The sequence below is a fragment of the Somniosus microcephalus genome, chromosome 2 (genome assembly GCF_052327205.1).
Source record: "Somniosus microcephalus isolate GS21.2 chromosome 2, FLI_Smic_1.0, whole genome shotgun sequence".
Lineage (NCBI taxonomy): Eukaryota > Metazoa > Chordata > Chondrichthyes > Squaliformes > Somniosidae > Somniosus > Somniosus microcephalus.
Window position 1 is genome coordinate 127,136,394 of NC_140988.1, and position 20,829 is coordinate 127,157,222.

A 20,829-nucleotide genomic window follows, 5' to 3' on the forward strand; every position below is an offset into this window, starting at 1 on the left:
CACAGCCTTGCTTGACCCCGGTCACAGAATCATACCCTTCAGCCAACATCCCAGACTCCTGCATCACTATCCCTGAGTCTGTCCGTGTATCAGAAAATGCACGTCAGTAAAATCTCAGTAAATATTCCACCTGCACAAACCTTTCTGCACCATCATGCCCCTTTTAATCTGATGTTGAAACCATCCCTGCCTGACATCTGAGGGTGGGAGAATTATTTTTTTTACATGTTCTGTTTGAATGTCACTGGTGACATGTGAAGTAGATGTGTTACTTTCAGACTGTTTAAGTATCCTGGTTTTGTGCTATTGGGAATTTAGTAATATTGCACCTCTTCCTGCATAGTACAAAATGCATATTTCACATGTTTCGCTGTATTCATGTTTATTGAGTTTGTTCAGACAAGAGTAAAACTTCTTTACAACGTGAAGTTGACAAGTGCTGCAAAGATTAATGGAGTATGAAATATTCCTGAAGTATGCAGTGTTGTTGAGATATGCCCTGTCGTTGCTCTTCACAACATTGCAACATTCCAATGACAGAACACTTTATTGCCAACTGTTTAACTAGTCCAAGATCAGAAGGTGGTCACTTATAGACCTGTTTGTGTGTAAAATGTATTTTTTTTCTTAAATAAATTCTATTCAATTTGAGCAATTAAATATATTTGCTCTACTTCAAAATAACGTGTATTTATATAGTGCTTTTAACATAGAAAAATATCCCAAGGTGCTTCACCGAGGCGTTGTCGGATAAAAATGGACACGAGACAGGGAAGGAAACATTAGAAGGGAAGACGGAAAGCTTTGTCAAAGAGGTGGGTTTTAAGGAGGGCCCTAAAGGAGGAGAGGGGTAGGGGGCGGTTGGACCTATTCGACCTCGAGCTGATCTTCCAACCCCATATTCTCTCCAATGCAAAGACTGCCTACTTGCACCTCTATACCATCACCTACCTTTGCCACCACCTCAGCCCATCTGCTGCCGAAACTCTCATCGATGCTCTGTCCCCTCCAGACTTGACTATTCCAATGCTATCCTGGCCAGTCTCCTCGGCTCCTACAAAACTCTGCTGTCCATATCCAATGTCACACCAGTCCCGCTCACGTATCACTCCTGTGCTTGTGGACCTACATTGGCTCCCGGTCCCTTAATGCCTCAAATGTAAAATTCCCATCCTCATGTTTTAATCTCTTCATACCCTCCCTCCTTATCTCTGTAACCTTCTACAACTCTACGAGTGCTTTACGTTTAATTGTTTTTAATGTTAATGTATTTGCATATAATGTACTTGACTATATCACTCTCTCATTGGCCCTGATTTTAAAAGGGATGCAGGAACAACGCGCGCAAGCCCCAAAGCAGGCAGTGCTCCCAGAGAGTCTGGGCGTGGAGGCCTGACTGAATGGCAGGACTTCATTAACAGAACAGATCCACTACCTGGCCAGTGGGCGGGGAGCGGGAATTTGGTGGTAGGAGGCTGCAGCCGGGAACCCATGAAACGGTCGGTAGGAGGAGGGGTCTGGAGGCGATCGGTGGTGGGGAGGCCCAATGACTCCTTGCAGGCCCTGTAGGAGGGGTACTCCTGCTCCTGCTGGCCCACAGAGTTCTACCAGAAGTAAATTTTTAAAACTTACCTTGGCCTCTTCTGGCCAGTTGGTGCCTCCCGCCATGGTTCTGCTGCCAGGCTACGGACAGTGTGAGACTCCCACTATCTTTAAGTTAAGATTACGTCACGGTACCGATGATGTTATTGGGCTGCGACTTTTGAATATTAAGTAGGCCCCCGCCTGCCTGTAGCTGGAATGTCATCGATGCCATGTGTTGCTGTCATTTTATGCGGCGGGTTGTAGCCGGGAGCTAGAATTTTCAAATTTTATCCCCTAGCTGGACACTTTCCTGCCTGTCGAGGGAAGGTGTGGGCTGTTAAATTCCAGGCCATTGTCCTTGGCAATGAGCCCTTTCACTTTATATAAAAGAATTGGCAAGAAAAGAATTAAAAGTATGAATTAGATATGAAGCGTGGAACATATAATTATCGTGTGGATACTTTTTTTTAAAAGGATGAGGTGAACTTAATTTTTTTTTGTCAGAGAGAAGGGAAGGAGGATGTTTAATGCAGGGATGCCAAGTGCCATCATTTAACAATACAATCTATGCACCCAAATATGCTATCCAAGGTCAAAGAATTTCTATTGAGATAAAAAGAGAAAAAAATCTGAAATAACAAAATGTGAAATGGAGGATCATACTTAAAGCATGAACCTTCCTTTGTCATTGGGTGCTGATCAATCTGCTGTCCATTTCCAGCATTTCATGATTTTGACGATGGATTTGCAGCGTTTGTTACTACAGGTAGACTATCCTTTATCCGAAAACCTTGGGACCAGCTGTGTTTCGGTTTTCGGAATTTTTCGGATTTCAGAAGGTTTTCTGACAACAAACACTGTTACAGCTTGTAAACACTTGGGCCCTGCCTTGGAAGTGTCTCTGAAGCTGTTGCTAAGCTACAGAGACTCTTTCCACAGCCTGACTTTTTTTTTAAAAAATGCTAGGGGAAGGAAAAAAAACCTAGGGGAAGAAAAAAAACCTAACAAAACGGCTGCTGATTTCTGCCGTTAGATCGAGGTTTCCGGCTCCCCCTGCTCCGTATCTGAATTCCTTGACTTAGCGGGGGTCTGGGGCTCGACTGCCGCCGCCAGTTGTGGGAAAGCCGGATATCGGCTGACTCCTACACTAAGCTGGCCTGCAAATCAGGTCGGGGCGGGGGGGAAAAGAAAAGACTATCGGACGGGCCGCTGCAGCTATCGAACGGGCCGCTGTATTGTTGGGTTCACTCTCCTGGTACCTCCTTCACACTGCCCGGCTCGACCTGCAATCTCCTACCCAGGAGGGAACTCTGTGACCCTCTGCCCTGCTCACAGGGAAAGGCAGAGCTCCCGGACCACTCCTGTCATGTTTGGCGCCACTCGGGTCATGTGCGCACGACTTACGCTCCACGAAAAAACTTTCGGTTTTTAGAGGTTTTCGGAAGTGCGGATAAAGGATAGTCTACCTGTACTTCATTGTAACATAACTGTTTCCTTGAACTTTTTTATTGATTAATCCAGTTGCGTCTTATTTTAATTCTATAGTCACTCCCACCTGCCACATTTCTATCTTGTCAATATCATTGGCATTCCAAAGAATGTCAGATTTCTGCTGGCATATTCTGCACCTAATGTAGAAATTTTTTTTTTCTATATTTTAATTCAACGTCTGTTGCCGGTATTGAAGAATTGAAAACTGATGTTTCCCCAACAATATTTGTTAGATTAACGTGTCTGACAGCACTATTTAATGACAATCATATCCATATGTGACTGTAAATAATGGGAACATGTATAGTTTGAATAGGATTAGTGCATGTGGCAAAATGGCAAGTACTATTTCCCTTTTTTCTTCAACAGGTTCCAGTGGATGAGGAAGAAAGTGCCATTGATGACTGCAAAAAAATGGGAACACTCTTTGGGGAGCTCAACAAATGCCTGCTCAGTATAGGCTTCTCGCGGATGCAATTTGGGCCCCGTGTTGTGGAGCCAGTTGTAATGGTTTTCTTTTGGGTCATGTTGGGTTTCCTTGGATTACAAGCTTTAACTTTAGTGGGAGCTCTCTGCCTTGTTGTTATTTTCATCCAAGAATAAAAGGTTTCAGAAGAATGTATATGAAATCCAGTTTTCTACTTTGTATATGTTATATAATTATGTTCAAAATTTGTATTGAGGTGTGTGTATATTTATAAATATATATACAAGTGTAAAATGCCAGAATATGCAAATGACCATATAAATTTTAAAGTATTGCTATTTACTAACTTTTAAGCTTTTTTAAATCTCCTTTGCAAAAAATGATTGTACTATATATACATATACAATATTTACAAGGCTTTGTCTGAAATGCAGTATTTTTATTGAACATATTTCATTTTTGAGGTACTAGACTACAGATGTCTCAAAGATCATTTTGTTCAGAAAAGCTCAGGGCTTGAAGTATGAGAGAAATATTTGCCATGTTATTTACAGGTAAAAGTCTTGTTAATTATTGTAAAGTTATTTTTACTCTAAGCATTTTAAGCAAACGGTTTGCATAAATATCAGATTTATCTTTGCATCATTCTTTATAGCATTGACGTGAAGTATTACTTGAAATGTGTTTTTCTGAAGCCAATTTTGATTTCATCAGTACTCCTGAACCTGCTTTACAATACATGGATATTTAAAATAAAACATTTTGTAAAAAAGTGCAACACTATTGTACTCCATGGTTTATTTTACTTTTCCTTCAATCTTTCCTTTTTCTATGGAACCATAGCTCACTTTGAGTGACCAACATTGAGAAGAGGGGCAAAATCTGGAGGGAGGGAAGTACGTACGTAAGGAAGCAATGCCATAATAGCCGTATAAATGATCATGGCTGCTTAGGATAAACGCTAAAGAGTTTAGTATTGCAAAATTGTAACACAGTAGCAGTTTCAGGCAGGTGAAGACCTTGGGTCCAACTAGCCTACCTATCCACAGTATTCTCTTCATGCATTTCTAATAAACCTGAATCCCATTTGTTGACAAGAACCTGTCTAGTTCCTCCTTGTTTCACCACCTGTGCCAGTAATCTGTTCCACATAATTACCACCCTTGCAGTAAAAAAAAGTTCCTGCATTTTCATTTTACAGTAATTGGTAAATATGATCCCTTCTGCTTACATGTATATTTTGTTTTTAAGATGTAAACGTGAGAGTTATACCTGAACTGTTAATCTAGTTTCCCCTTTCAGGACAACATGCTGTGCACTTCCAGCATTTTCAATTATTATTTTTCAAACATATTTTGGTATGAGTATTTTGGCAAGATACCACCAATAATGCCATTCTAAAATCTTCAAGCTTTCCCATACAAACAAATTCACATTTGAAGGAAAATGACAACACTGTGGCATTAACATTTGCCTTGGGCTTTTATTTCTGCAGAATTTTGCCCAATTCCAAAATGGCAGCCTCAATCTAAAATGGTTCAATGAGTTGCATGGGTTACTTGAATTAAATTACATGTCAAGTGTTCTAAACCACTTTACAGATTGTATTGATACAAAAATAATGATTGCTTAATGTGTATTCAGTTTTTGTGGCCATAGTAGGCAATGGATTTCTTTTTGATCAGGCAACCTTGACGGCTACCTCACTGGCCACCCCCCCCCCCCCCCCCCCCCCGCAACAAAAAAAAACGCAGTTGCATTTTGGGGGAACTTCTGGCCTTTAGTCTAGTTGGCACAGACAGAAGAATTTCTTCCTGCTCATCAGGAAAAATAAAAAATCTTACTTGGCTTGGTCTCTTCTGGCTACTCTGCGTCCCGTCGGGTTTCTCTGGTGGCTTTGACACTGGGCAGAGTTCCCCGAGTCGTTAATAAAAATCATGGTGTAACACCGATTATGTCGCCGGGCTGCGACTTTTACATTTAAATTAGGCCCTCACACGCCTGCAGCGGGAGCCTTGGCTGACATCAGAGTCAGTGAAGACGAGATGTCGTTGGGGGGGAATGGTGCAGCCTCAGGCCGCTAAGTGGACTCGACCTGATCTTAACCCTCCCACACACCATCCTCGCTGGATGACCCCCAATAGATTTTCAAAATCATGAGAGATTTTGAGAGGCTAAAAGTGAAAGATTGTTTCTACTGATTGGCGAATCAGTGACCAGAATATAAAATTGGCAAAAGAATAAAAGCGGAGGTTGGATAACATTTTTTCCACACACGGCTATTAGAACACAGAAGTTTTACGCAAATGGTTATTCGTGCAGAGATGGTACATTTCTTCAAAAGAATTGGAGAAGTATCCCTTTGAAAAGGAAGAGTATAAAAGTATACTGGGAAAAGGCAGAGGAATAGAATTAGAATAGACATCTCCAGTTGAAACACTGGTACAAGCAGGATGGGCTAAATGGCCATGTCCTGTGCTGTAAATTCTGTGATTCTATACAAGGCTAAGATATGGAGTTTTGATGCCATAGAGAAAAAGCTTCCGTTTAGGTGGTTGTCCAGGACATTTTTTTTTCTGATGTTAGGAAACAGAGGGAAACTAAGTTGGGAATGGTGGACTCATTCCAGATTGAACTTGGCACCTGTCTTGTTTTTAATCTGTCTACACCGTTTCTAGTTTGGTGGGTTACGTAGAAAGGGGCATGCAGCGATTATACTGGAGTCATTGTACCATGCGCTATGATGATGTTTTACATGTTGGGCTGCATGTCAGCTTGTATTCCTATGGTTGAATATTTTATAGGAACAGGAATAGGCTGTTCAAATCCTTGAGCCGATTCCACCATTCATTTAGATCATGGTTTGATACCTTACCGTAAAAAAAAATGGTCAATCTCCATCTTGAAAATGGCAATTGACCCAGCATTCACAGCCTTTTTGGGGAGAAAATTCCAGATTTCTATTACCCTTCATGATGTGCCAAATAACTGCCCGAATCCAAAGTTAAAGCTTAAGACTGAAGCCTTTTATTAAATAAGAATCATGGCAAAGTTAACAGAGTCCATCATCGACCGAGCCCTTGGTAGAACATACCAGAAGAGGGGCGGGGCCAGGGAGGAGCATTAGTGGTTCCCCCTAGTGGAACATTCCAGACATTGCAAGTGCAAGTACAAATACCAGAACACAGTTATTTCATCACATTCACCCCCTGCTATAGATTCAGTCTGTCAGCTGGTCTGATAATCCTCTGGGAACGACGTAACTCTTGCTGAGGCTCCTCCCGGAGTACTAACTCCGGTTCATTCGAATTCCTAGAATCATCAGTATTTTCCACACTGAGGGTTTGTGTCTCTGAAGGTCCAATACCACGATTGAAAACTCTACTCTCGGAGTCGAACTCTTTTCGAGCTCCAGCAGGTGCAAGATCTTTAATAGAGACCGTATCCTCTCGCACATCCGAATATTGAATATATGCATACTGGGGATTAGCATGGAGGAGTTGTACTTCCTCCACCAGTGGATCAATCTTGTGGCCTCTCACATGTCTGCGCAACAACACCGGGCCCGTGGTCGTCAACCATGTGGGTAACGATACTCCATTAGTAGCTTTTCTTGGAAAACTAAACATCCTTTCATGAGGGGTGGCATTCGTCGCTGTACACAAAAGAGACCTTATGGAATGCAGCACGTCTGGCAGGACATCCTGCCAGCAAGAGGCCGGCAGGCCTCGTGACTTCAGAGACAGTACGATAGCCTTCCACACTGTCACATTTTCTTTCTCGACCTGCCCATTACCACGAGGGTTATAGCTGGTAGTTCTACTCGTTGCAATCCCCTTCGATAGCAAAAACTGTCGTAATTCTTCGCTCATAAAGGAAGAACCCCTATCACTATGTATATAGTTAGGCATGCCGAACAAGGAAAACAGTTGGCAGAGGCATTTAATTACAACAGCACTAGTCACATCCGGACAGGGGATAACAAAAGGGAACCGAGAGTACTCGTCTATAATATTAAGAAAATAGACATTACGGTCGCTCGATGGAAGGGGACCTTTAAAATCGAGACTCAAACGCTCAAATGGTCGAGTTGCTTTAATAAGATGAGCTGGCTCGGACAGCTTATAGAAGCGGGGTTTGCATTCAGCACAAACATGACAGGTTCTGGTCATTGTCCGGACCTCCTCAATAGAGTAGGGTAGATTGTGGGACTTAATGAAGTGGTTCATTCTGGTAACCCCAGGGTGGCAGAGTGCGTCGTGGAGACTTTGAAGCTTATCTGTACCTAGACTAGCACATACTCCTCGTGACAAAGCATCCGATGGCTCATTAAATACTCCAGGCCTGTACTGAATATCATAGTCATATGTTGACAGTTCTATTCGCCATCTTAAAATCTTATCATTTTTGATCTTGCCTCTCTGCTTAGTGTTGAACATAAAGGCCACAGATCGCTGGTCAGTAATGAGCGTAAAACGTTGGCCAGCGAGATAATGTCTCCAATACCTGACTGCTTCAATAATTGCCTGTGCCTCCTTTTCCACTGAAGAATGTCGAACTTCTGGTCCTTGCAATGTACGAGAGAAGAAGGCTACTGGTCTACCAGCTTGGTTAAGAGTTGCTGCCAACGCAAAATCAGATGCATCACTTTCCACTTGAAATGGGATCTTCTCATCCACGGCACATACCACTGCCTTCTCAATGTCCCGTTTGATATTAAGGAAAGCCTCCTGAGCTTCCGCCGATAGTGGAAAAGACGTCGACTTAATAAGGTCGGACTTTATCTGAGTAGCTAGCCACCCACTGGGCATAGTACGAGAAGAATCTCAGACACCTTCTTAAGGCTTTTACAGTGTGAGGTAAAGGTAATTCCTTAAGTGGGCGTAATCTTTCAGGGTCTGGCCCGATTACCCCATTCTCCACAACGCAACCAAGAATACACAAACGTGTAGTATTGAAGGTACACTTGTTTTCGTTGTAGGTCAGGTTTAACCTCTTTGCAGTCTCTAGGAACTTCGCGAGATTTTGATCATGCTCCCGTTGGTCACGCCTACAGATGGTAACATTGTCCAGGTACGGGAATGTTGCTTCCAACGCGTATTCATCCACCATACGATCCATCTCCCGTTGGAAGACGGATACCCCATTCGTCACTCCAAAGGGCACCCGAAGGAATTGGAACAGGCGCCCATTAGCTTCGAAGGCCGTATAAGGTCGGTCTTCTATTTTGATGGGGATTTGATGGTAGACAGACTTTAAATCAATGGTGGAGAACACGCGGTACTGAGCTATCTGGTTCACCATCTCAGAAATACGAGGCAAAGGATAGGCGTCTAATTGGGTATACAAGTTTATAGTCTGGCTATAATCGACCACAAGTCTTTTCATCTCATTAGTTTTAACCACCACCACCTGGGCACGCCACGGGCTACCACTGTGTTCGATGATTCCCTCCCGTTGAAGCCTTTCCACTTCATCTTTTATAAATGTTTTATCTTCTGAACTATACCGTCGACTCTTAGTCACTATAGGTCTACAATTAGGAGCAAGGTTCGCAAACAAAGAAGGCGGGCTTACGTTTAAAGTAGAAAGGCCGCAGACTGTGAGCGGAGGCTGGGATCCACCATACTTAAGGGTAACGCTCTCATGCTGACACTGGAAGTCCAAGCCTAATATTAAGTTCACACACAACTGAGGTAATATGAGGAGTTTAAAATCCTTATACTCCGTATCCTTAACGGTCAATGTGACTTTACAATATCCAGTTACCTCCGAAGTAAGGGATTTGGACGCCATCACAATTTCACTTCGAGCAGGATACACCTTCAATGAACAGGAGTTAACAAGGTTGGGGTGTATAAAACTTTCAGTCCTGCCACAGTCTATCAAACACCCAGTAGGACGACCATTAATCTTAATGTCCATCATAGATTTTGACAAGGAACACGGTATGGTCTGGTCAACCGTAGCCGAGGCTAGAGTAAAACGATAGGCGGCAGCAGAGAAGACATCGGGTACAGGATTACCCTTACACACTTTACTAAAATGTCCCCGTTTCTTACATTTAAAACAGGTAGCCTCTCTGGCTGGGCAACTTTGCCTGGGGTGTTTAGATTGGCCACAAAAATAACATTTAGACCCATGGGGCACAGCCGCAACAATAGGATTAAGTGGGGGCTCCATTGGTGTTATGGATGCCTCCATACTCAGAACACACGAGGCTGAGAGAGATGCATGGGCTGATGCATACACTTCTGAATTCTTCTGGGCTACATCTAACGATCGAGCAGCAGCGACAACCGTTTTTAAAATTAACGAGTCGTTCTCGAGGAGTCTCTGTCTAATATAATTAGATCGGAGGCCAGATATGAAAGAATCGCGGATGGCTTCTTCCTGATACACTATGGCAGAGGCAGCCTTCTAGTTGCAACCCTTAGCCAAAGCCTTAAGGTCCTGCAGGAAATCGTCCAGAGATTCCTCGGGTAATTGCCTGCGAGTAGACAGGAGATACCTGGCGTATACTTCGTTAACCGACTTAAGGTACTGGGCTTTAAGAGCTGCGAGGGCCTCTTCATATGTAGTAATATCTTCAATTATAGAGTAAGTTTGATGACTTACCAAGTTGGTTAGAAGACCCAACTTGTTAACCGTCGGATCGGTCAATGATGCGATGAAGTGTTCAAAACATCGGAGCCAATGCGTAAATTTCTTCGACGCGTCTGCTGAATGGGGATCGATATCCAGACGCTCTGGTTTCAAAAATCGATCCATCTTCCAAAAGTAGTTATTTAATAAAATTGATGTGCCAAATAACTGCCCGAATCCGAAGTTAAAGCTTAAGACTGAAGCCTTTTATTAAATAAGAATCATGGCAGAGTTAACAGAGTCCATCATCGACCGAGCCCTTGGTAGAACATACCAGAAGAGGGGCGGGGCCAGAGAGGAGCATTAGTGGTTCCCCCTAGTGGAACATTCCAGACATTACAAGTGCAAGTACAAATATCAGAACACAGTTATTTCATCACACTTCATATGGGAAATGTGCTTTTGATTTTGCTCCTGAATGGCCTAGTTTTAATTTTAAGATTGTGCCCCCTTGTTTTGGATTACCCCACCACAGGAAATAGCTTCTCTGTATCTACCCTATCAAATCCTTTTATCATTTTAAATACCTCAATTAGATCACCTTCTAAACTCCAGTGAATACAAGCCAAGATTGTGCTTCACGTCCTCATGATTTAATCCTTTAAGCTTCTAGTATCATGCTGCTGAATCTGCACTGTACCCCCTCCAAGACCAATATTTCCTTCCTGAGGTGTGATGCCCAAAACTGACCTAGCACTCCATCTGGGCACTCTACAACTGTACCATAACATCCTCCCCTATGTATTCCAATCCCCTTGAGATAAAGGCCAACATTTCATTCGCCTTTCTGATTACTTTTCCTACCTGTGCACTCGCTTTTAATGATTTGTGGAGCTGGCATCCAAATCCCATTGCTCCTCCACAGTTCCTGGGGGGAGAAATTCGGTATCGCTCTGTTTGGAGCACAATTATCGGCCGGGCGCAAAGTTTAGCGCCTGGCGCTAATTATCGCCTCCGACTGCAAACTTAGCTTCTATCGCCCCTGGAGGTGATTGGAGCGCTAAATGAGGCACTACACACCTCTCAAGCCGCTAACGCCGAGGAGCGAGGCGCTGGCGAAGCTCATGTGATGTCAGTCAGCAATGGAACAGACACACTGGCACCAGCCAGTTCTTAAAGGGGAGGGTCGATCTTGCTCTCCATCCACACCCTGCTCATTGCAGCCTTGAATCTCGGCCTGGAGAGACCTGTACATCAATTCTGCTGGAAAGAACAATGGAAAGGCCCAGGGAAAGAGCTCAGAGTGCAGCCCCCACAGTCTCTTCTAAATTGATGCAAGGAAGGTCAAATCAAAATGAACCTGCAAAGTGCTGCTCAGTACCCAAAACTCTTTCACACACCGTTGAATATCTCCAGAAGTCTCTCTCTCTCTCTCTCTCTCAGAATGCGTGATGCAAAAATGTCGCCCACAGAAATAGGCAGGAAGCAGCCGCCTTTAAATAGCGCTCCCCAGTCCCTTCCCGACTGCAAAACATTCCCCTCAACCTGTCGTTGCTAGCGGCAGGCGGAAAGGCAGGGGGCGCCACTGAATATCTAGTCCGGGGCATTGCCCGCTCAACTGACGTCACGATCTGCGGGCGCAAGAGATCGGGGCGGTAGTGTTTAGTGCTGCCGCAAAATGTCTGGTCAATTTCGCGAGCGACGCAAACATCGCCGCGCCCAGGCGCTAGTTGCTTTGCGCCCCATTAGCGCCCTTCTATTGTTCTAACCAACATTCATTTCATTACTGTTTATTGTGCACCATATTAGCACCATTTGCCTATATAACAACAGTAGTTGCATTTTAAAGGAATTCATTTCATGTTAAATGCTTTGGTAACTATCTCTTTTTCTAATCTCTCTCTCTTATGTCCTCTCTATTTCATATTTAAAATCTGTGCTTCTTTGAGGTGTGCTCACTCCAAATGGGATGCTTAGTGGAACTGAGATCTAGTTATTGCTTTTGAGTTGTAAATTTAGGGTGTTGTTCCATTTAGTATCTAGTTGAAATTGGGTGGGTGGTAGACTAATGCAGTACTCTATGTACTTTTCAAATGACATCCTACAAAAGCTGGAGTCATATGTTGAAGCAAACTCATGTGACACATTTTCTGACTCCATGTAACAATGCTGTTATTCAATATTTCCATCACTGAGTATGTCTGGAATCCAATAAAGAAAGAAATACTTGTATTTATATAGCGCCTTTCATGACATCAGGACATCCCAAAGTGCTTTACAGCTAATGATGTACTTTTGAAGCGTAGTCACTGTAATAATGTAGGAAATGCAGCAGCCAACTTGTGCACAGCAAGATCCCACAAACAGCAATGTGACAATGACCAGATAATCTGTTTTAATGATGTTGGTTGTGGGATAAATATTAGTCAGGACACCGAGGAGAACTCCCTGCTCTTCTTTGAAATAGTGCCATAGGATCTGTTACTTCACCAACAGCAACAACAACTTGTATTTATATAGCACCTTTAACGTAGTAAAACATCCCAAGACTCTACGCAGGAGGGTTATAAGACAAAAAATTTGATACCAAGCCACATAAGGGGAAATTAGGGCAGATGATGGTCAAAGAGGTAGGTTTTAAACAGCGTCTTAAAGGAGGAAAGAGAGGTGGAGAGGTTTAGGGAGGGAATTCCAGAGCTTAGGCCTAGGCAGCTGAAGGCACAGCCACCAATGGTTGAGCGATTAAAATCAGGGATGCTCAAGAGGGTAAAATTAGAGGAGTGCAGATATTTGGGGGGGGGGGGGCGGTGGTTGTGGGAGATTACAGAGATAGGGAGGGGTAAGGCCATGGAGGGATTTGAAAATAAGGATGAGAATTTTAAAATCGAGGTGTTGCTTAACTTCCACCTGAGAGGACAGATGGGGCCTCAGTTTAATGTCTCATCTGCAAGACAACAGTGCAATGCTTTTTTGGTACTGCACGTAAGTGTCAGCCTAAATTATGTGCTCAAGTCTCTGGAGTGGGACTTGAATACACAACCTTGTAACTCAGAGGCGAGAGTGCTATCAACTGAGCCACAGCTGACAGTTACACTTTTCTCAAGGAATTGAAGCCTGTTACCCACCATGGCATCAAAATTAATTACTGAAAACTATGAATAAGTTGAGAATACTACGATCTGTGTTTGTAGCTTAGAAATTTGCTGCAAGCCACCACCAGAAAGGTAAGTTTGTTACATATACTTACTGTTGTGTATGTACCTTTAAGAGAGAACTGCTTTTATACTGTAGTACCGGCAGTGACCACACCTGTATATAAAGCTGTAGCAGGCTTCTGTACTTTCAGTTCCAGCATACCCTCTGTTCAGTAAACACCTGTTATTACCGTTCTCCTGCAGTCCGTGTGTTATTGGTACGCGGACACTACAGTGTGACGAGCAGGTTCAAACTCACCTGCAGTACTGCATCACCTCACGGGGATCCATCCCTGAAAAGAAGCTTCTTGGAGGTCGAAGCCAGAGCAACGGGCGTCGACTGTGGGCAACCGCTCAGTGATCCATCGGAGTTCAGAGAATCGCAGGGGAAGCTGTGGAGAGCTGGGCTTGGCTCTCCAGTCAAGGTGTTACAGCAAATCGTGCTAGTAGCAGGTAGTGTGCTGACCCTTCCAGACTGTGGCGGGCTAGAGCTCGATCGAGCGGCTCTGCAAGGGGGCCATGCAGCGTCGTCGGGAAGGAAAAGAGAGAGAGAGGGTGGAGCGCACAGGGCGCGGTCGGTGCTCAAGAGCCGGGCAGTGTTAAAGAAAATAAAAAGGGGGAAGGAAAAGAGACGCGTAGTGGACAGCGTCGAAGAAGAATAAAACTAAGAAAATTAATTAACAAAAGAGAGACGCGCAGAAGCCGCGGGGCACCGCCATTACTATTTAGAACGTTAGGAGCAGCATTGGCAGCAGGGGGAAGAAGGAAAAGCGCGGGAGGCACCATTTTAATCCATTGGGGAAGAAGGAAAAGCGCGGGAGGCGCCATTGTAAACCACCCAAGATGCCGAAGAGTGGCAGCATCACTGCTTTCGACAACAAAATAGAAGACTGGACCACGTATGTGGAAAGAATTGAAGTGTACTGCAAAGTAAATGAGGTGGCCGATGAAAAGAAGGCGTCGGTATTATTGAATTTGATGGGCGCGAGAACGTACGGCCTATTGCGGAATTTAATTACCCCAGCTAAACCAATGGAGAAAAGCTTTGAAGAGATTGTCACTATCTTACAGGAACATCTAAACCCTACACCGCTGCTGATAGCAGAAAGATTAAAGTTCCATAAAAGAAACCAGCACAAAGATGAGAGTAATGCTGACTATCTTACGGAACTACGCAAGTTATCGAAACACTGCCAGTTCGGAGCAGGGCTGGCAGACACCTTAAGGGATAAGTTTGTCTGTGGGCTCCAGAGTGAAGGAACCCAGAAACGACTACTTTTGGAAAAGGACCTTACGCTAGAAAAGGCTTTCAGCGTGGCAGTATCCTACAAAGCAGCAGCACGGGGAGCTGCAGAAATACAACAGAAACCGCAAGAATATAGTACCAATGAAATGGCATATGGAGCAGAAAAGTGCTATCGCTGCGGCAGAACAACCCATGACCAGAAGGATTGCTGGTTTAAGGACAAAGTATGCAGGCAATGTGGAAAAGTGGGACACATAGCACGAGTCTGCAGGTCGGCAAAGAAAACCAACACTAAAAGAACTAAGGAAAAGTACAAGAAAGTACAAAAGATGACGGACAGTAGTTCAGAAGATCAGAAGAGTGATAATGACTCCGGGAGCAGGAGACTAAGTTGTCTAAAGTTACACAACGTGATCACAAAGGAGGATCACCGAACCATTTGGGTCACCCTCATGATAGCAAGGTCCCAAGTAAAGATGGAATTGGACACAGGATCAGCCCTAACAGTCATGAATCGACGAGACTACGAGCGGCTATTCTCACACATACCCTTGAAGGACACGTCCATTGTCTTGAAGACATATACGGGGCAAAAAGTCTACCCCAGAGGAAAAATAAGGGTGCCCGTTAAATACAACGGCAAGGAAACACAGAAACTGTATCTATATATACTACAAGATGGAGGACCACCATTATTGGGACGTGAATGGATCCAAAAAATACAATTGGATTGGCATTCCATTCAGGCGCTAACTGTGGCTGACAAAAAGGATGACAATATCACACCTGGACGACTGTCAAAAATTCTAACTGACACGAAAGAGGTGTTCCAGCAAGGACTTGGGACTCTAAAAGGCGTAACGGCAACGATAAAAATTGAAGATAACGCAAACCCCAAATTTTTTAAGGCCAGACCGGTACCGTATGCAATCCGCCCAGCCGTCGAAGCAGAGTTGGAGAGTCTGGAGCATTCGGGTGTGCTGTCCAAGGTGGACTGGAGCGAGTGGGCCACACCCATCGTTCCTGCAATGAAGAAATCATTGAGCAGCACGCCTGGGGAGCCGAAGAAGGTTTGCATCTGTGGGGACTTTAAGGTAACTGTGAACCCAGTCCTGCACACAGTACAATATCCACTTCCGCGGATAGAAGATATTCTCGCCTCACTATCTGGAGGGGAACGCTTTACGAAGATTGATCTGGCCCAAGCGTATCTACAAATGGAGGTAGAAGAAGCATCTAGAAAATACCTCACGATAAACACTCACAAAGGTCTTTACCAGTACAACCGACTGGTATTCGGGGTAGCATCAGCTCCGGCTATTTGGCAGAGGGTGATGGAACAAGTCCTGCAAGGGATCCCGGGGACCCAGTGTTATTTGGACGACATCCTGGTTACGGGCGAAAATGACAGTGAACACCTTGCCAACCTGGAGCAGGTGCTCACTAGATTACAAGAATATGGGCTACGAGCCAACCGCCCCAAATGCGAGTTTTTCAGGAAACAAATCTCGTATTGTGGCCACGTGATTGATGAAGAGGGGTTACATAAGTCCCCAGACAAGATTGAGGCAGTAGTCAAGGCTCCAGCACTGGAAGATGTGTCGCAACTGAGGTCGTTCCTCGGGTTGGTGAACTACTACCATAAGTTCTTGCCAAATTTGTCTACAATTCTGCACCCACTGAACGCCCTGCTGCAAACTGGAGTAGCATGGAAATGGAGTGATGAGTGTAAGCGTGCCTTTCAGAAATGTAAATGCCTAATCACTTCAAAAGAAGTATTGGCCCACTACAATCCAACACTACTGATTCGGTTGGCATGTGATGCGTCTCCCTACGGCTTTGGAGCGGTGCTGTCGCACAAATTCCTTGACGGTTCAGAGAGGCCAATAGCCTTTGCGTCGCGCTCGTTAACCTCAGCCGAGCATAACTACGCCCAGATTGACAGGGAGGCCCTCAGCCTGGTGTGGGGGGTGAAGAAGTTCAATCACTATCTGCACAGGCAGAAATTCACCCTACTGACTGATCACCAGCCTCTTGTCTCCATTTTTAACCCAAAGAAGGGCGTTCCGGTGATGACGGCGCAACGGCTGCAAAGATGGTCACTTTTTCTAGGGGCACATCAATACGACATCGAGTATAAGGGTACGAAACAGCATGGAAACGCTGATGGGCTGTCGCGCCTGCCGCTGCCTACGGTGGAGGAAGCACCTGCAGTGGACCCTGTTGAGATATTCCATTCGACCATAGTCAAATGTCTACCTGTTACAAACTCAAGTATAGAGAAGGAAACCCGAAATGACCCGACACTCTCTCGGGTCTATGATTTGACGGTGAAGGGATGGCTAGCACATGGCGACTCACTGTTGCCAGCATTCTCGCCAAGGAGAGAACAGCTGTCAGTGTGCCGGGGGACCTTGATGTGTGGATCGCGAGTGGTAATTCCACCCAAGTTGAGAGATAGAGTGCTCAATGAGCTTCATGAGGGTCATCTGGGAGGGGTAAAAATGAAGAGCCTAGCCAGGACATTTGTGTGGTGGCTGGGAATCGATAAAGAAATCGAGGAAATGACCAAGAGATGCACAGGATGCCAGAAAGTCCAAAACACTCCACCACAGGCCCCGCTACACCCATGGGAGTGGCCCTCATCTCCATGGCAATGGGTACACATTGATTTTGCTGGTCCATTTATGGACTCAATGTTTTTAATCGCCGTGGATGCACATTCGAAATGGCCAGAGGTCATCAAACTGTCCTCCACCACCATGGAGAAAACTATTGCAGTCCTACGGACCATCTTCGCCAGGAATGGCTTGCCAGAACAGATTTGCTCCGACAATGGACCACAGTTTGTGTCCGAGGATTTTCGGAGGTTTTTGAGGAATAATGGGGTAAAGCATTACACATCTGCCCCATATCATCCAGCCACAAATGGATTGGCTGAGAGGTTTGTTCAGACCTTTAAAAAAGCAATAAAGGCGATGTATAACGACAACATACCACTGCAACACAAGGTGGATAATTTCTTGTTTGCTTACCGGAATGCGACACATGCAGTCACCAACCAAGCTCCAGCCATGGTGTTCTTTAGCCGAAGGTTAAGATGTTGCCTGGATTTGCTCAAACCAAACATAAGACGAGATGTTGAGGATAAGCAATTCCAGCACATCAATGAGAAGCCAACCAAAAGCTTCAAGATAGGGCAACCAGTCTTGGCCCGCGACTACCGAACAGAAAAATGGCAGCCAGGAACGATATGCACACAGCAGGGACCACTAATGTATACAGTGGACGTTGGAGAGAGCATCGTGAGACGCCATGCTGACCAGATTCTAGAGTCACAGGACCAAGTCAAACCCATACCACGAGCATGCGCACCTGGTGATGAACCCAAAGTACAGATAGCGTCTACCTCAGAATCAGTGGTATTGGAAGCTGACGAACCAACCAATGACAATGAGCCAGAATCGACTCCGCCGCAAGAACAGGATACTCGAGAAAGGCGCTATCCAGACAGGATCAGGAAGCCTCCTCAAAGACTGAATTTATAAATGATTACTTTCAGCTGATGTATATAATACAGAGAAAATTGTAATTGTAATTAATTATTTAATTGTTAAATGAATGTTATGTACTGTTTATCTAAAAGGGGAGGAATTGTTGTGTATGTACCTTTAAGAGAGAACTGCTTTTATGCTGTAGTACCGGCAGTGACCACACCTGTATATAAAGCCATAGCAGGCTTCTGTACTTTCAGTTCCAGCATACCCTCTGTTCAGTAAACACCTGTTATTACCATTCTCCTGCAGTCCGTGTGTTATTGGTACGCGGACACTACACTTACCTGAATGTGGAGCTGGGAGAAGCAGAAGTGCTCCTCCCGGCTCCACAATCAAACCATGCGGGCCGCTCCGGCCTCTACTCACTCCCCCTTCGATAATGACATCGACCACCCACTCTCCACCACCCCGCTCTCCCGGTCCACTTTAAGGAATTACCTGAGTGTCACTGCCGGTGATGCAGCAGCCAAATCTTCAAGGTCTCTTCTTTGATGAGCTGCCAAGGGATGTCCATTAGGTGTCGGCAGCTCGCCGCTTCAATGATAATGAGGCTCAAACTTCGAGCCTATCGTTCCCTGCGCCCCCGTTTTTTAGTGCGATTGAATTTTTCCGAATATGCTTCCATACCTTGGACTCTTCATATTTAATTTGGAGTCTTGCAGTTCCTAGGCATGATTCCATTTGAACTATTTTGACCCTGTACGGTATTTAGTGTATTATACTGCGTAAGTGGGGCTGTATTTGTAGTGCACTTTAGAGGATGTGCTTTTCTGGCATTAAACCTTCAATAAAGTTCAACTACATTCAAATATTTCTTGATGGAAGACAAATTTATGAACACCAAGGGCTCCACTGATGTTGAGAGGAATGTCAGTGCGGTATTCTACAGCATTATCGCCCACAATTAACTGAAACAAAGGGTCAGGGATCTTGCTGGGTCCACATCAGGTGCACTCTCCACCAGATTTGTTCTTGGCTTTAGATTGAAACAATATTAGCTAGGGACTAATTCTGCAGCTGGCAGAATCATTCCTAGTGTGCCATTCCATCAGTATACATGTGGCAAGTGACAAGGAGGAAAGGAGAATAAGGTGAATGACAAGTTCCTAAGGAGAAGTCAAAATTCTTTTATTTTAAGTCAATCTTCTATGTCTGGAGTATTTGAGGGAGAAGCCAGCCTTGAAGGATGGCTCCTAAGAAACAAAGGCCCTGGCTAAAGACACCCTTGCAAGACCCACAGTCTGAAAGTGAATGCAACTACAATGATCCCCGTGCATTTAGCTGGGTGATCATAGATGAGATGACTGACACCTTGAAACAGAACTTCAGCTGCCTGGACAGGAGGAGTATTGCAGTAGAACCCACCAGGGTCTCCAAGATCATCATTGTCTGCTGCATGCTTCTCAATTTCACCATCCAAAAATGTCTAACTGCAGTGAAGAAAGCCCCATTTGCAGGAACCAGATGGTGACATTGAGAGTAACTTTGAGGATGTTGCAGCCAATATAAATAATATATCAGGTTCTCATTGAGAAGATATTTCCTCAGTTGGCTGACCCAACCCTGCCCACATGTGCACTACACAATGGCCCAAAACACCATCTGCAACATTGTCATCAGCGCCAGCCTAAGACAATGGAACAACAACAACTATTTATATAGCGCTTTTAACATAGTAAAACATCCCAAGGTGTTTCACGGGAGTGTTATAAGACAAAAATTTGACACCGAGCCACATAAGAAGAAATTAGGGCAGGTGGCCAAAAGCTTGGTCAAAGAGGTAGGTTTTAAGGAGCGTCTTAAAGGAGGAAAGAGGCAGTGAGGTGGAGAGGTTTAGACAGAAAATTCCAGTGCTTAGGGCCTAGGCAACAGAAGGCACGGCCACCAATGGTTCAGCGATTATAATCAGGGATGCTCAAGAGGGCAGAATTAGAGGAGCACAGATATCTCAGATAGGGAGGGCTAAGGCCATGGAGGGATTTGAAAACAAGGATGAGAATTTTGAAATCAAGGTGCTGCTTAACTGGGAGCCAATGTAGGTCAGCGAACACAGGGGTGATGGGTGAATGGGACTTGGTGCGAGTTAGGACATGGGCAGCTGAGTTTTGGATCACCTTAAGTTTACGTAGGAGAGAATGTGGGAGGCCAGCCAGGAGTGCGTTGGAATAATCAAGTCTAGAGGTAACAAAGGCATGGATGAGAGTTTCAGCACCGGATGAGCTGAGGCAAGGGTGGAGACGGGCGATGTTATGGAGGTGAAAATAGGCGTTCTTAGTTATGCTGCGGATATGTGGTCGGAAGCTCATTTTAGGGTCACATATGACACCAAGGTTGCGAACAGGGCCATCTTTACATCTGCTATCTTATTCTGCATCATTGAATAATGATCTAGACGAGGGAACTAGATGTAATATCTCCAAGTTTGCAGACGACACAAAGCTGAGTGGGCGTGTGTGCTGTGAGGAGGATGCCGAGAAACTCCAGTATGATTTGGACAGGTTGGGTGATTGGGCAGATGCATGGCAGATGCAGTACAATGTGGATAAATGTGAGGTTATCCACTTTGGTGGCAAAAACAGGAAGGCAGATTATTATCTGAACGGCAATAGATTGGGAGAAGGGGAAGTGCAACAAGACCTGGGTGTTCTTGTGCACCAGTCGCTGAAGGTAAGCATGCAGGTGCAGCAGGCAGTTAAGAAGGCAAATGGTATGTTGGCCTTCATAGCGAGAGGATTCGAGTACAGG

At 44.7% G+C, this 20,829-nt stretch overlaps 1 protein-coding gene across 2 annotated transcripts in view; it reads left to right on the plus strand.

The window, feature by feature from the left end:
- The window catches only part of fam241a (family with sequence similarity 241 member A), a 38,466-nt gene extending 34,186 nt beyond the window's left edge, over positions 1–4,280 (plus strand). Inside the window, exons 2-3 of one of the 2 annotated variants that reach the window (XM_085962218.1) lie at positions 714–815; positions 3,445–4,280. In XM_085962218.1, coding sequence (XP_085818344.1) covers positions 714–815; positions 3,445–3,678 — 336 coding nt within the window. In that variant the 3' untranslated portion in view covers positions 3,679–4,280. The remainder of the gene's footprint in view (positions 1–713; positions 816–3,444) is intronic. The other variant, XM_085962220.1, reaches the window with a different exon arrangement.
- Positions 4,281–20,829: the final 16,549 nt, after the last annotated feature.